Source organism: Daphnia pulex, chromosome 12 (assembly GCF_021134715.1).
Source record: "Daphnia pulex isolate KAP4 chromosome 12, ASM2113471v1".
In the NCBI taxonomy this organism is placed as follows: domain Eukaryota; kingdom Metazoa; phylum Arthropoda; class Branchiopoda; order Diplostraca; family Daphniidae; genus Daphnia; species Daphnia pulex.
In genome coordinates, this window is record NC_060028.1 from 2998944 (window position 1) to 3013464 (window position 14521).

The 14521-nt window shown below is 36.5% G+C and overlaps 2 protein-coding genes across 6 annotated transcripts; one reads left to right on the plus strand and one right to left on the minus strand.

Annotated features, from left to right (window-relative positions):
* The first annotated feature begins 7082 nt into the window (after positions 1-7082).
* LOC124209044 lies at positions 7083-7837 on the plus strand. The gene is made up of 2 exons (XM_046606908.1): positions 7083-7164; positions 7224-7837. The coding sequence occupies exons 1-2, from the start codon at positions 7083-7085 to the stop codon at positions 7835-7837; spliced, it is 696 nt and encodes a 231-aa protein (XP_046462864.1).
* Positions 7838-8034: 197 nt separating this feature from the next.
* On the minus strand, positions 8035-10026 carry LOC124208498. Of its 5 annotated transcripts, none has more exons than XM_046606253.1 (6): positions 9697-9983; positions 9538-9621; positions 9289-9477; positions 9021-9181; positions 8325-8831; positions 8035-8261 (listed from the first exon to the last, which is right to left on the minus strand). In XM_046606253.1, the coding sequence occupies exons 1-4, from the start codon at positions 9815-9817 to the stop codon at positions 9120-9122; spliced, it is 456 nt and encodes a 151-aa protein (XP_046462209.1). In that variant the 5' UTR covers positions 9818-9983; the 3' UTR covers positions 8035-8261; positions 8325-8831; positions 9021-9119. The 5 variants fall into 5 exon arrangements, with proteins under 5 accessions (XP_046462209.1, XP_046462211.1, XP_046462206.1 ...); XM_046606255.1 differs by having other exon boundaries at positions 9021-9178; positions 9697-9981; XM_046606250.1 differs by having other exon boundaries at positions 9021-9178; positions 9697-9827.
* Between the last annotated feature and the right edge of the window lie 4495 nt (positions 10027-14521).

Below are 14521 nucleotides of genomic sequence, written 5' to 3' on the forward strand. Positions count from 1 at the left end.
GTACAGAGGAGAAAGAACTGTTTTCAATCATTCACGCAACACGAGTTTTTTACCCCTATCTCCATGGCAGAAGATTCCAAATTATATCTGATAATCAGGCACTGCAATGGCTAAATCAAATAAAACACCAATGGAAAGGATTGCCAGGTAGGCACTCTGTCTACAAGGATTCGATATGGACATCCAATACCGCCTGAGCAAAGCACATCAAAATGTGGATAGTCTTATAGTCGTATCCCTAATGAATCAGGAACAACAGACGACGAAGAAATCGAAGAATATGCAGTTATATTTTCACTTTCTGAGAATTCAAGACATAGCAGGCTTTGGATGAGTATTGCACTACTGTTCGTGGTATATTCCTTTCCCAGGATCAGAAAAGAGACAAGGCGACAATAGTTAGCAACAAAGAATTGACCCAAAACAGGCATTCACTATATCCAGAGGGCTTCTGAAGACGTATACGGGCACGAATCGTATACGACGTAAGACCCAGGGAAGTCAAGCTCATCAACCTTACCAAACGGTACTTCCAACCGCCAAGTTGAAGATGATTTGGATGACGACGACGATCCGACATTCATCATACTTAATTCAGGACTTTTAGAAACACCTGATGGTAGAATTTGGGTCCCAAAAACACTGAGGGAAAAATTCTTAAACGCTTTCACGACAGCCCTTATTCAGAACATTTAGGGACAAGAAAAACCATCGCAAGAATAACTAAAAGATTTCTATGGTCTAAGATGAGAAAAGATATTAAAAATCATGTCAAGACTTGCGTGATTTGTGCCAAACGGAAGGCAATAGGATAGGATCACACAGGGCACCCTTACAACCAATTTCTCCTCCAAAACATGTGTGGCAAACAATGGCCATGGATATTGTAGGTCCCTTACCAACCGATTTAAAAGGAAACAACTTCAACTTGGTAATGGGAGAATACCTGACAAGATATATGATCGCAGCACCCATGCCTGATCAAACTGCCGAAACCATAATGTAAACATTTATTGATTCGATTGTTCTAGAAAATGGCGTACCAAATAGGGTTCTGACTGATCAAGGAAGTAATTTTCTATCACGAAACATGGCCGATCTTTACAAACAATTAGGAATAGAAAGGCTCAGAACTACCGCGTATATACCATGTTGCAATGGCATGGTTGAAAGATTTAATAGAACGCTAGCAGACATGATAGCCAGTTACGTCACGAATCAGCCAAATAATTGTGATAGTTATTTGAAATATGCTACTTTAACTTACAACACGTCAGTTCACTCAAGTACAGGTTATACCACATTTTACCTTTAGGTTTACCATTTAACGTTCTACCAGCGCCTCGTTTACTTATCCTTTCAGATCCGAACAATATTTTCGCTAAAATAAGGCACGAGGCTAAACAGTTTGCAAAAGAAAATTTAGGGATCGCACAGGAAAATCGGAAAAAGTATTATGATAAGAAAGTGCAAGAAGTCAAATATAAAATAGGAGATACAGTTTTGCTAAAACAATCGGCGAACAAACCTGGAAAATTCAATATGCGATGGGAAGAACCACATCACATAATTGAACAAAAAGGCAACATCAATATCAAGTTATTGAATATGAGTAACGGAAAAACATACGTCACTCATGCCGATCGAATTAAACTATTTCCAGCTCTCAAGGACGATCCCAGTCAAGATCAAGATCAACCTTTGATTCATCCGTGAACTGCCTAATTGACAGTAATAAATCATTTATTGAGAATCCACCAGTTGCTGGCACCGAACCGGGCGACCATGTTGAACCAGTTGTCAGCAATGAGGCAGCAGTTGAAGAGCAACGACATCTTGAACAGGAAATTCGAACCCAAATAGCTGATAGTTATATTCCAAAAAAAACGCAGAAGCAAAAGTGAGGAAAAACCACCTCAACAGTCACAGAGGCAATTTCGAAGAACAATAACACTTCCTTTAAAACTAAGAAATTAATACTTGTCAAGAAAAAAATATAAAATCACATTAGTAAACCGGTAGAAACACCTAGTTAAAATAGCTAACATATTTTTAAGGTGGAGCTTTTCTTTTTATTCTTATTTGGATCCTTCCAAGTGGGATCGGATCTTGAAATGACGGTCTGTAATTGCAGCCAAGAAGAAATAGTGGGATTGATGGGCATACAGCAGCCTTCGTATTGCAATGAGAAACCGCTGCGATAAACACCAGTACCAACCAAGTACGCATTTTTCATTACAGAAGATCCTCATTCCACTTGGTCAGGAAACCTTTGCATGGCTTGGTTAAAAGAAAAAATGTCACTGGATTCTTTTTCGGTGGAATTGATACCACTACAGCTTTAATTATTCAAACTGTAGCAACAAAAGAATGAAGAGAAATGCTTGAAACACACGACTGCTCCGGAAATAAAATGGAACAGTTTGGAACGGACTTGTATGCTTACAAAGCCGAATCGATTGAAGAAGGAGTATGGATGAAAAATAAAGAATATATAAGGAGAAATTGCTTGTCCTATCACATCCCCTTATGGCATTCTTACAAATACCTGTCGATACTTCAGCAATGACTCACGATGCAACCATAGTGTGGTCATCAATGAATTACACGGAGGAGGAAAAATGTTAACTAAAAAATTCAATGCCAGAAATGGGATTAAAACAAAATTCGGATAACACTTTTTAATTGATTGACGAAACCAACCCATTAGAATTTCATTAATTTAGAAACGAGACAATCGAGATTTGCAATCACCGATTCCATAAATTCCTTAACATTGATAATGCCTACATTGAAATGAAACAAAAACAATAGAAGCCAAACGCAGTTATACAATCCCGCAATGGAAACTTGTTTAAAATTCAACGGTCTTGTATTAGAAAAATGGCAAATAGAAAAGAAATTTGCAATCTCCACCAATTTAATAGTACACACAGTAGAAAAAAGACGCTTGCTTTAAATTCCATCACCAAAAATTAAATTGTATACAAACCTGTAAAAATAAGACCCCTCCACTCCCTTGATTTTGAATCCCGACACAGCGCAAATAATAGACGGACAGCTATGTCTACAAGCGGAAAAAGATCTCACAGTCAGCGTTGCCAATTGCATGTAAGACCTTGCTCAGTTATGGTTGTTGGGAGGGGGTAACAAGAATCAAGTAATACAGATGAAGAAAACTAACCTCTGCTGGCCCAGCACCACCAATTCATTGAAGATGAAGCAGTATCAAGAGACAACCAACTGGAAAAGGAAATAAAAGCTGTATATTGTGGCAACATCCAGTTGCGACGATTTACAACCGTATTGCTTGCAGAATCAAATGGACTCCTTGCGGCAATAGCAAATAATCTGTCAGAATGTCACCGAATCAAACCAAATGGAAAATATCTGATCGTGCAAATATGTGCAACCCTTACTATCACCGTGTCAGCAAAGCAAATTAAATGCGGCTACGAACCTGCGTACACCAACTATACCATAGGAAGGGATGGTTATTCGCTTTATCGTTTTCAAGAATGTTTTTGGAAGGATGGCATCACAAATTTTAATAGATTATCATATAGCTGAAATACCGAAAAACACGAGTGGGACCAGCTATATTCAACGTATCATTTAACAACCTTGAAGTTAACTTCCAAATTTAAGGAATTAAACGAAAACGAGTACAAGTGCAGTAGCTACTCGAATTCTTTGGAAGCCCGAGAGAACCTTATGCAAAAACGCTGTTTTTGCAGTCCTCTAATTAGTACAGTTTTTAAACAAATTCTTTGAAATTTGGTGTGGAGATAGCTAGAGATAATGGAAACACCTCTGATTTTTTATAGATTTTTTTTACATTTCTTGAAGTACTTTTGGCCGGATGTAAAAGTCTTTGGAAAGCCAAGAGGACCTTATGCAATTAATTCCACTTTGGCCATTTTTCCAGTTCAACGGCTAGGGCTAGGGAAACGCGACTTTTTTCAAAAAATCGACCTGCGTTAACTTTATTTTAGGTCTGATTTTCAATTTTTTTTATTGATATTTCTCAGTTTTATTTGAAGTTAAAAAACGAAAAAGTAGAATTTGCCTTTTTTCCGCTCCCATCCCTTTTTTTATTCGTTGGCGCGAGAGAAAACAAAAATGGATATGGAACAGTTTTTGGTACTCTCATCCAGTATAGTTCCGATTGGACGGTGGGGGTAGGGTTGGAACATACCCTTCTCAGGGCCGCCTGGAATGCCCCTGAGAAGTCCCCCATCTTCGACTTTCTTTTACGATCTCATATCACCAAACATCTGGAACACTACGATGCAAATGGAATGACTCCTTTTCATTTCGGAATTTGTCGATAAATTCATAGCACAACGTCCAGATTTTTCAACCACGGCTATAGAAAAGGAAAAACCCCATTTATGCTAGCTGTCATACAGTCACTCTACAATGTATGCGCCCTATTGTTACAGCTACAGCATTTCGTGCTACATATTAATTATAGTGATGACGACGGTAACACTGCGCTACATTTTGCGCTGCTAACTAATAAATAAGAGCTAACTCAACTCTTATTACGCCACGGCGCTAGTACGTACCCACGTAAGTCCACGCCACGCTTTATTTTTCAACTCTTTTGGCCCAATGAAGACCCATCGTCTATTTCCGATCTCTATTAAGCTTTTATGGCTACAGGGCATGTAGACACCGCCGACGACGAGAGCTCATGGGAACTTGACTCCATCTACTAATATTTTTCTGCTACACGTAAGGTAGAGGCGACCTTCTTATAGAGGAGAAGTGTGTAGTGAGCCTACCATAAATATAATTTTTATTATAATATAATATAATAATTTTTGTATTAAGACAACCTAATTGATTTTGTCGTTGTCCTAAGTCACAAAAAGCAGATAACGAGATAACTGGAGATAACCCCCCATTTTGAAGCTGCTTTATATTTTAAGCTGGGAAAAGCACTTTCAATATTATTCTACTTATCTTTTTGAGCTAAAACGCAAGTAAAATGGATTTTTTTTAAGCAAAAGTGGCAAGGTATGTGTTTCATTTTCTATTTTTTCAATATGTGTAATTGTAATTAGTTTTCATGTTTTATTTTTTTAATTGACAAGTCTGTTCTAGTGAAGTTGGATGATGTTGGTTGGAAAAGTAAAGTAAATTTGTCATTCTACACGAATTGACCCAACAATTGAAAGATGTAGAATACCTAGTTGGTTTGCCAATTGCTTTGTTTACTAAAACCATATTTATGACGCTTAATACTCCAAACACAAATGTTAAAGAACTGAATGATTTCATTGGGAAAAAGTGGCAGGTATAATTCAATTACTTGTAATTCCAATTATGTATTAATCGTCATTAACGAAACTAAAAATTCCTCTATTAATTGGTTTAATGCAGTCTACTTCTGTAGAGATTAGGGAATTGTTTTATTCCAAAGCCCACAATGATTTTCAACAAATGAGATCTCGACAAAACTGGCTAATTCAGAAAATATCTTCTGTTAAAAAAACAATAATGGATAATTCAATTGACTTTCAATTCATTGAATTAAATAGAAACGAACAACTTGTTTTGTTTTCAAAACCGGAAACACAAGTTGCGCAACTTATTTGTAGATATCCTTGGTGTAACTCCAAGTTAGCTTCCAATTCATCAAGAAATGGTCATGAAAAAAGTAAACATTCCCAGAAAAAATATTCATGTAAAAAATGTAACTTTGCTGCCGAAAGAGAAGAAACCATTGAAAATCACAAGTTGAGGGTTCATGGAGTTGTGGAATAAAACCAACCACAACTGTATGTTGTTATCAATAAGTATTTGCTATTCAAGTAAAAATAACAAATATCTGTTTATTCTAGAGCAATTTAAGCTCAAGAATTGGAATCGAAGATCGTACGTGAAGTGGCTTCGGAAGTGGAGATTGTATATTCTTATAACTAGCAGTTTGGCTCAACCGTAAACTAATCAAAATATTTATTATTTGTTATTGGTAAATAATAAATGTTTTCTTTTTAGAACTGAAGAAATTCCGTTTTTGGTTCAAAATGTAGCCATGTCAATGGACGAAGTAATTGAGGAATCACGTGCATCGAACGTCACCACTTATGAAGAGTAGTCAATACATCAAATTTATTATTTATTCCAAAATAATAAATTTTTTCCCAACAGATCAAATGTTTGGGACGATTGGGAACCCGGTTTAGAATCTATTGAATTTTCTATTTTGGAAAAATCAGGTTCTCTTGAACAATCTACAGTACACAACCAGTCTTCGATTAACGCCGTTGAAGAACCGTAGTTGACTTTCTATAAATATTATTTGGTGGAAATGATTATTATGTTTTTCTTTACTAGATGTATTGCAAGAAAAGCAATTGGCATTGAATTACAAATTTCAATTGTTGCCCGTCATCCAGGGGTTCGTTAAGTGACCACTTTTTTTTCATTATTTTTATAGTTTTATGATGTTGCCAGATTACATAAAATAAAAATGTAACTTTGTGTTGCAGACGGTAACTATAATACATGAATAACGTTTGTTTTTAAACGTGAATTCAAGTCAAATGGATTTTATTCAAGAAGTTGCAGTTCTATTTAATCAATTTATGTTATTTGTCCAAGTTGCTGACGAGGATGATAATAATATTATTGAAGCTGTGATTTTAAGAAGAAGACAAGACATTCTTAGGCAGTTATTACAGCGCCAGCGTTTGATCTTACATCGAATTCACGCAAACAGAACTATTTATTACACCGCATATGTAGGGACGTGGTTTGCAACGTACCCAGAAATTCAATTCAAACGAGATTTTCGCTTTACAAAAAGAACGTTCCAGGTATGAAATATATGTCAACACAATTTTCTTTGTATATTCCATTTCTTTGTTTTGTAGCTTCTAGTGGAGATTGTCAGTCCGCAAATATTAACTGACTATGTGTATACTGGCCTGCCTGTAACGGATAAGCTAATGATTTTGATCTGGTGTTTAGCAAACCGTGAAGCCTATCGTGTTTTGTCAAGGCGGTTTGGGATGAATCAAGGGACGGTACACTATGTGGTTATGAAAACCATGAAGGTTATTTATAATATGGCTGACCGCTTCATAGTATGGCCGAGAGAAGAAAGATATTTAGAGCTCTCAGAAAATTTTCAAATTGTAGACAGTCTAGGTAGTTTTTTTAACGATAGAAATCTTTTTGTTTGTCACTGAATAGCATTTTTTGTTTAGGAGCTATCGATGCCACAGAATTTGAAATACGACAACCACTAAACCAGCTGCCATCTTATACTAGCAGAAAATGCAAAACAACTATTAAGCTTCAAATAGTATCTACTCATGATTTGGAAATAATTGACGCTGCGGTTGGATTTCCGGGAAGTATAGGCGATGCAAGAGTTTTGCGTCTCAGTCCCCTCTCTAGAGCATTAGGTGCTAAACTTGTACGATCCAACTATCATATTCTCGGAGATACAGCTTATCCACTTCGGCAACATCTGCTCGTTCCTTTTCGCAATAACCACGAACTAGAAGATCATGAAATGGCCTTCAATCGAGCTCTTAAGAGGGACCGACAGGTTGTGGAAAGAGCATTTGGCCTATTAAAAATGAAGTGGCGAAGAGTAAAGTTCCTGGATTACTTCCGAATGCGGTATGCACACCGTACTTTATTGGTTTGTTGTTGTTTCCATAATTTCGGTTTGCGCCATGACAACTGGCTTGACGATGCCCCAGACGTTGAATTGGATGACGAAGAGGATCCTGATTACGAGTTTGACGAAGAGAGAGAGACCGAAGAGGGTGTACAAAAAAGACAGTTTATTGCAGAACAATTCATCGTTTAAATAATTTCCTTTAGATTGTTGAAAATATGACGCCACACCTCGAACAACAAATACAATTTCAAATAATATTTGAAAGAGCTTTCGTATTTGCCTATTCAATTCATTTTGTTTGGTTTCAACACACGAATTTGTATGGTTTAATACATGGACTCAAACAACATTGTGCTTGACACACAGAAACATAAACCGTTAGATCCCATGGTAACAAAAAACAGATTTATTTACTGCTGCACAATTAGATCAGGTACAAGTTGAGGGTATAACCGAAATAAAACAATGGTTAATTCTTTGGAAATGTGGATTACAAAAGGAAACGGGGTGGTAGTGCACTCTGACAAGTTTTGAGGTTCATTCGTTCACAAATCATCTTCTTCAATGTGTTCTGCCATTAGTCGACCTCTTCTGACTGATGTATGACGCTCATCTAAAGAAAAATATTAAAGATAAAAAGAGTTAAATATAATAAGAGACCAATTTTCTCTCTTACTTCTGAAGAAACAACGCCTTGCATATTTTGGAATTTGTTTAACATCCCATTAGCTAGTTTCTCGAAGGCCTTCGACGCTGATACGATAGCCTCAGTTTTCGTTAAACTAGCAGCATTACTGGCTCTTATTTCCTTTAAGAATTCCTGGTCCATCGATGAACGGTCCATTTCAATTTCAATTAAACGGGATATTGATTCCGGATGGGTAATCCTAGCGTTCCTGGCTCTGGACTTCTTGGGTGGCGGAGGAGTAGACGGATTGGAGTCATCATCCCGCATTTTGGAGGAGTCAGCGCCTACGCCATGCACGTGTTTGAGCGTTGAGGCATCCGACAATCCTAAAAGTTCATTCATCTTAGAGAAAAAGGGCCACTGAACCCTTCGGCCCTTTTCACCGTCGACATTCTGATCATTTAGCTCGTTGAATCTCTTCTTCATTGCTGCAAATTTAACACTGCATCTTTCAGCTGTAGTCTTCACTCCTCTCTTTTCCATTTCTTTATTGACCTAAACGGCATTGAAAAATGGTGTTAAATTTAGTTTAACCAAATTCATATTTCAATTGACAGAAAACTAATAACAATGTCCATAAGAAAAGGAAGGAAGGAAAGAGGGAGTAGGGAGGAAGGAAAGACTGAAGTAAGGAAGAAATATGAAAGTTTAGGAAGAGAGAGCAATATTTTTGAAGTATGTCACCTTTTCCCACAAAGTGGCTGTTCTTTCCATCTTCTTGGAGAAACGAGGCTCATAAATTGCATAACATTCTAGTAAGGTACTGACTTCATCAAAAGTCCATCACTGAACCCCAGCACCAGCAGTACCAGCAACGGCTGCTGCACCTGAATTTGATTGACCTGCTTAGTGTGCAATACAAAGATTGCGATGAAAAATGTAAATGATAGCATATGGGAATAAAGCAAAAACACAAGATAACACAACACAAGATAAATGAATATAATTGTACCATTGATCTCTTCGTTGACAGGGGCCTCAGTCCTTATAGCAATCGGCACTAAATTGTTTCTTGGTATTGCACTCCTTTTCTTGTCGAAGTGATTGTTGGCTTGGGCAGCTTTTGGCATTGGTGAGAGAGCACGATTACTTCCAGAAGTTGATGGGACTAATTTCAGCTTAGTGGCTTCTCCTTCCCTAACTGAAATACACATCGAAATTAGCACCAATACTAAAAACAAAACTAATAAAAATAGCATACTTATTTCAAAACTGAGAAATTTGGGATCATTTTCTGCAATCTTAGCTTGCACCTTTTTAACAAATTCCAACCTTAACGTGGCATCTGCAACAAATTCATGCATAACGTGTACTTTAGAATTTTTGAAATTAAAACGATGTTACAAAAGACTAAATTTACCTTCTTTGATGCGAGTTTCGAATTCCTTGCTGTTAATTGGAACACGAAAAAGTCTGCCACAATATTCTACATCAAAAAGGAAATAATTTAAATTTTGTGATTGGGTGTAAAGATTCGCCATTTTTTGTCAACTAAAGATACGACAAAACGTCAAGTGGTTGCCAAATATATAGTCAATTTTTAAATGCAACATTGCCACAATAGCTTTAAGATTTTCAATTCGCTTTAATATCTTTTCATAAAAATTCGACGAAGCTAAAAAGCTTGTCATTTTCCAGAGGAAAAACAGGCTTTTTATTGGTGATAGGGCAAAGTCACGTGAGGTTCGGCAACACCGATTGGCTTACAAAAAAAGTGGTCACTTAACGAACCCCAGAGCACATAAATGTCAGCAACGGTGTTGTCAAATTATCAAACAAAGAACGGTAAATTTATCAAATATGTTTCACTATTCTCCTTTAACAAATAATGTTTTTGAATTAGATTGGGTGCCTTTATTGATGGTAGGGAAGTCAAGTGGTTTGAACTTGACATATCCGGACGTGGACGTGTCTTAATTGCTCTTCATCAAGATCTGAAGAAGCTATTGAGTTAAATCAATGCGCAAAGTGCACACCAGTTTGCAGAATCAGACATCCTGTTGGCCAATGGATGGCCAATGCCATGCAAAGATCCCCCAAGAAATGTCCTGGCAAGGTTTATGTGTGTGTAACAATGCCCTATCAAAATACTTCTGCAGCAGTAAGTTTTTTTTTAATGAAACATCTCAATTAACTCAATAAATAATTTAAATGTTACTCCAATTGATAGGTAATTCCAATTTTCCAAGCTGCAAATTTGAAATCAGCAAGTGCATTGCCATCTACGTCATCGACGAATGTCACAAACAAAAATTTCTCCTCTATTGCATTGCAGTCTGCATTTGTTTCCTTAGAGCATAACGGAAATGTTGCAAATTCACCAGTAATATTGTGAAATATTCAAATTACGATTTTCTTACTAATTAATTGTCATTTTGTTTCAGACGCCGACTTGTGTCTTAAGATTTTACAGTGTCAGTGAGAAGGTAAAGTTTGTTCACTTAGCCGACTTTTGCTCACAATGTGGACCAGTGAATCACATTCAAACTGAAGTAACCAAAGAGGGAAAGAAAACTGTGTTTGTGGAGCTTGCCGTAAAACGTTCTGTTGCTGAAGCTTTCCTGAAGATATGGGCTAAAGGCTGTCAAATCAACAACGCTAGTTGTGTGATGCTGATGTCTCATTTCATCACCATACACAAGAAAACTGATGCGGCAAAGGTAATATAATTTTAATTATTACCTGGAGAAATAATTGAAATTTGAAAGTATACTTTTTCAAATATATATAGGTACTGTTAGGGCGCACCTATCAATCAGCCCATCTTCTCCCTTCTCCCCTTGATTAAATACACCGAGTTGGGTTTCGACACTCTCTGTATTACAATTACACACGTCACTTGACTTCGATATCGTCCGCGTTCAGCTTCAAGTACTGGAATGACGTCTCTTTCCCGAACTTGTCACCTTCAGCCCTTTTGACGACACACCCCTTTACACAATCAAGACACAAGGGAAACTGCCAGGGGGGATAGATGGCTCTACGTACACACCGTACGCAAGGGGGCAGGTACTACCGTACCGTAACAGTACTAAAAGAGTTTAGATATTATAAATTTTCTGCAATTGTTGAACAGGATTGGCTAACTCAAAATTGATCTGTTAACTTGGGTCAAGTAAAATACATTCTGTCTGTACTTAATTTAATGGAATTAGTTCGCCTAGTAAGGACGTAAGGAGTAACACGTAAGGATTTCAATTCAAGAAAATTGAATTTTTTTTGAATTCATATTCTTCGAGAGTGTTGTGATCAAGAGTTTCTTGGAACTCACTTTCCTTTCAATTACCATTTCGAAAAAATTGCTGATGATTGGTTTTCCTTTGCACATTGTTGGAAACGATTTTCGGATCTACATTGGAACCCACAACTGGAGGCCCAAGCGATTGACAGAGTCTACCGCAGCGGGCAGAAGAAATCCATACACGTACGTCGCTTTTGTAACAAGAGGTACTGTTGAAGGAAAGTCAGTCAAAATTCAAGAGAAGAAAATAGGATTGGCAAAGGAAGTTTTCTCGGAATATTCTTGTCTTGGAGATTGAAAGTGGAAAATCAAATATATTGATAACTTGAAGCAAATTTTTGGGGGTGATGAAACATCTAGTCCACCTCAAAAAGCCCAACACTCTGGACAATAAAAAAATTTACAGTAAATAATTTTAACTAAAAAATGCATTTAACCTTCGTGATAATTTTTATTACTCTGTACCATTGGAGCCACTTGCCGAGTGATATCGTTAATGTTTCGTCAATTATCTCCAAGCTTGTTTTACTGAACTTAACTTTGTTGGCACTTTTTTCCTTAGTGCAAACTCAAATCTGCCGGAGTAAAATTTGACAAAATGATTTAGCAAAACCCCGGAATCCCTAATTTTACAACGCTTTTATATCTTCACAAACAACTCTTTTAACACAAAACATTTAAAAAATTCATAGAATTCGAATGTTTTCGTCTAAATGAACAGTTATATAAATTTTAAGATGTTGGGTTTGTTTAAAGGCAATTTAATATATATTTTGGAAATTGAATCTGATAATTGTTTCATTATTATATTTAAATATGAATGGATAAGACGATAGTATTCTCATGGAGTTAGTCTGTAGTCGTGTGTCCATAAACGCTTTCATAATGGAAGAAACTCAATGTTACGGAGCATAGCACCACTTAATTGGTGTGTCGGTGGAATCTGCAACACAACTTCAGGGGGTTGAAGCGCCAACCCCATTGCCAGAGAAAATGATTACACAAACATGGCCCTCACACAGTTGCCGTGTCACACACTAACCTTTGTTTTCTCTACATCTCGTTTTTTGCCTTTGTTTTATTTTGATTAAAAATGTGGGAGAGAAAACAAAGGTGTGTGAGACGGCAAGTCTGTGAGGGCCGAAAAAAAGGGGAATCATTCAATTTTGTTTTTCAACTTTAAATTAAACTAAGAAAATATAAATAAAAATTAATGAAAATCAGACCTAAAATAAAGCTAATGAAGTTCTATTTTTTTAAACAATTCGTGTTTATCTAGCCCTAGCTTTCAACCACAAAAGAAGGCCAAACTGGTCTTATTTGCATATGGTGTCCAAAAAGTGGTCAGTGGGTCATATGGTTTTCCAAAAACTTTTACAACGGGCCAAAAGCGCCTATAAAAATGAAAAAAAAATCTTTAAAAATCATAGGTGTTCTCACTACCTATAGCTATGTACAAACCAAATTTAAAAACATTTGGTTGAAAAATATAGCACTGAAAGGACTGCAAAAACAGCGTTGTTGCATAAGGTTCTCTCTTGCTTCCAAAAACTTTCGGTAGGTATTTTAGAAGTTTCTCTAGTTACCTAATTTGGAAATTTTTCCGACAGAAACAACAAGTTGCAACTGAATCTTTCTCTGATGATTAAAATTTCAGTCATGCTAAGACACTTTAGAATAGAATGCCTCAAAATGTATCAAAAATAATGCCATAGGGGAGACTGGAGTATGCCGGAACACCGGGTCAAGAGGGACAGTGAGGGGTAAATATTAATTAATTTTTAAAAAAATTAGTGTAACATGTAAAAACATGTTATCTAATTGGGGTTGAAGTTTGGTGTGTTTTGGTCAACATAACTGTAGGAATTATTGACAAAATAAAAAATGGCTTTTGTTAAATTTTCGCCACCATATAAGGTTTTACGGGAAAAATACAAAAAAATGCATACTATATTTACATGGATAGAAACTTTGTTCATTTCCTTACCCTTAAAAAATTGCATTTTAGACCCATTATTTTAGGAAATATGGACATTAAAAAAAAGGATTTTGAGAAATTTGAGACATAAAATTTTACTGCAGTTGAGATGAGCTGGGAGATCTGAGGGTGGAGCTAAGTTTTTTTTTCATAAAATGCAGATCTCAATTCAAACGATAATTCATTAATTTTTTACAGACATATAAAATCGATGTAGGGGAACACGATTTCAATTTTTTTCAAAATTGTTAACAAATTTTAAAGCTTATAAAGCAACGTTCCACCCTACCCACCCTTGTGTCCTAATTTACCCTTCATCACAGGCTTCTCCCACAAATTTTTTAAAACTTTAGCCGTCTTCTACGGGTAAACGGTTTCCCCTTAAAATTAAATAAAAATATTGGGATTACTTTTACATGTGAAATACATAAAAATGAAGAAAAAAAATAAAATAGGGTGATCAAATTGGGAGATATGCGAGAAAAAAGAAAACTGTCCCGCATTACCCCAGTCTCCCCTAGTAATCAAAATGTACTATGACTCATTTGACTGTGCTAAAACCACTGAGACTGAACCACTGACTGTTTACTATGAGAAGAATTAGAAGAAGGTATACATATTGTCGATTTCGGGTGGCTGCACTCAGTGTAGAAGATAATGCACAATGGAATGGAGCAAGAAGAGGCATGTGACGTCATGCAGCCCCCAAGATTGCAGAAAATTTAATTTCCACTTAAATAGTTTTTCGCCTGATGACGAAGCAAACAGGACGAACAAAAAATGCGCCTATTCTAAACACCTCCCCCTGACGTTATCTGCTTAAATTGCAGTGAACCGCTAGAACTGATTAAAAAGTCAGTGGAAGAAAGTGCAGTTTTTGAGTGAAGGAAATGCCGGTGTGCCACTTGAACGACCAAAATCGATACACCTTAAAAGTGGGATGCACTTAGATTACCACTCGAACAA

Excerpts from the sequence above, each read along its gene's own strand:
- LOC124209044 (XM_046606908.1), top strand. The coding sequence starts at position 7,083 with ATGGCTGACCGCTTCATAGTATGGCCGAGAGAAGAAAGATATTTAGAG. Across the intron at positions 7,165-7,223 it reads TCAAATTGTAGACAGTCTAG|GAGCTATCGATGCCACAGAA; the intron begins GTAGTTTTTTTA and ends TTTTTTGTTTAG.
- LOC124208498 (XM_046606250.1), bottom strand. The coding sequence starts at position 9,050 with ATGGAAAGAACAGCCACTTTGTGGGAAAAG. Across the intron at positions 8,832-9,020 it reads CAGCCACTTTGTGGGAAAAG|GTCAATAAAGAAATGGAAAA; the intron begins GTGACATACTTC and ends AATGCCGTTTAG. Across the intron at positions 8,262-8,324 it reads AAGGCGTTGTTTCTTCAGAA|ATGAGCGTCATACATCAGTC; the intron begins GTAAGAGAGAAA and ends ATTTTTCTTTAG.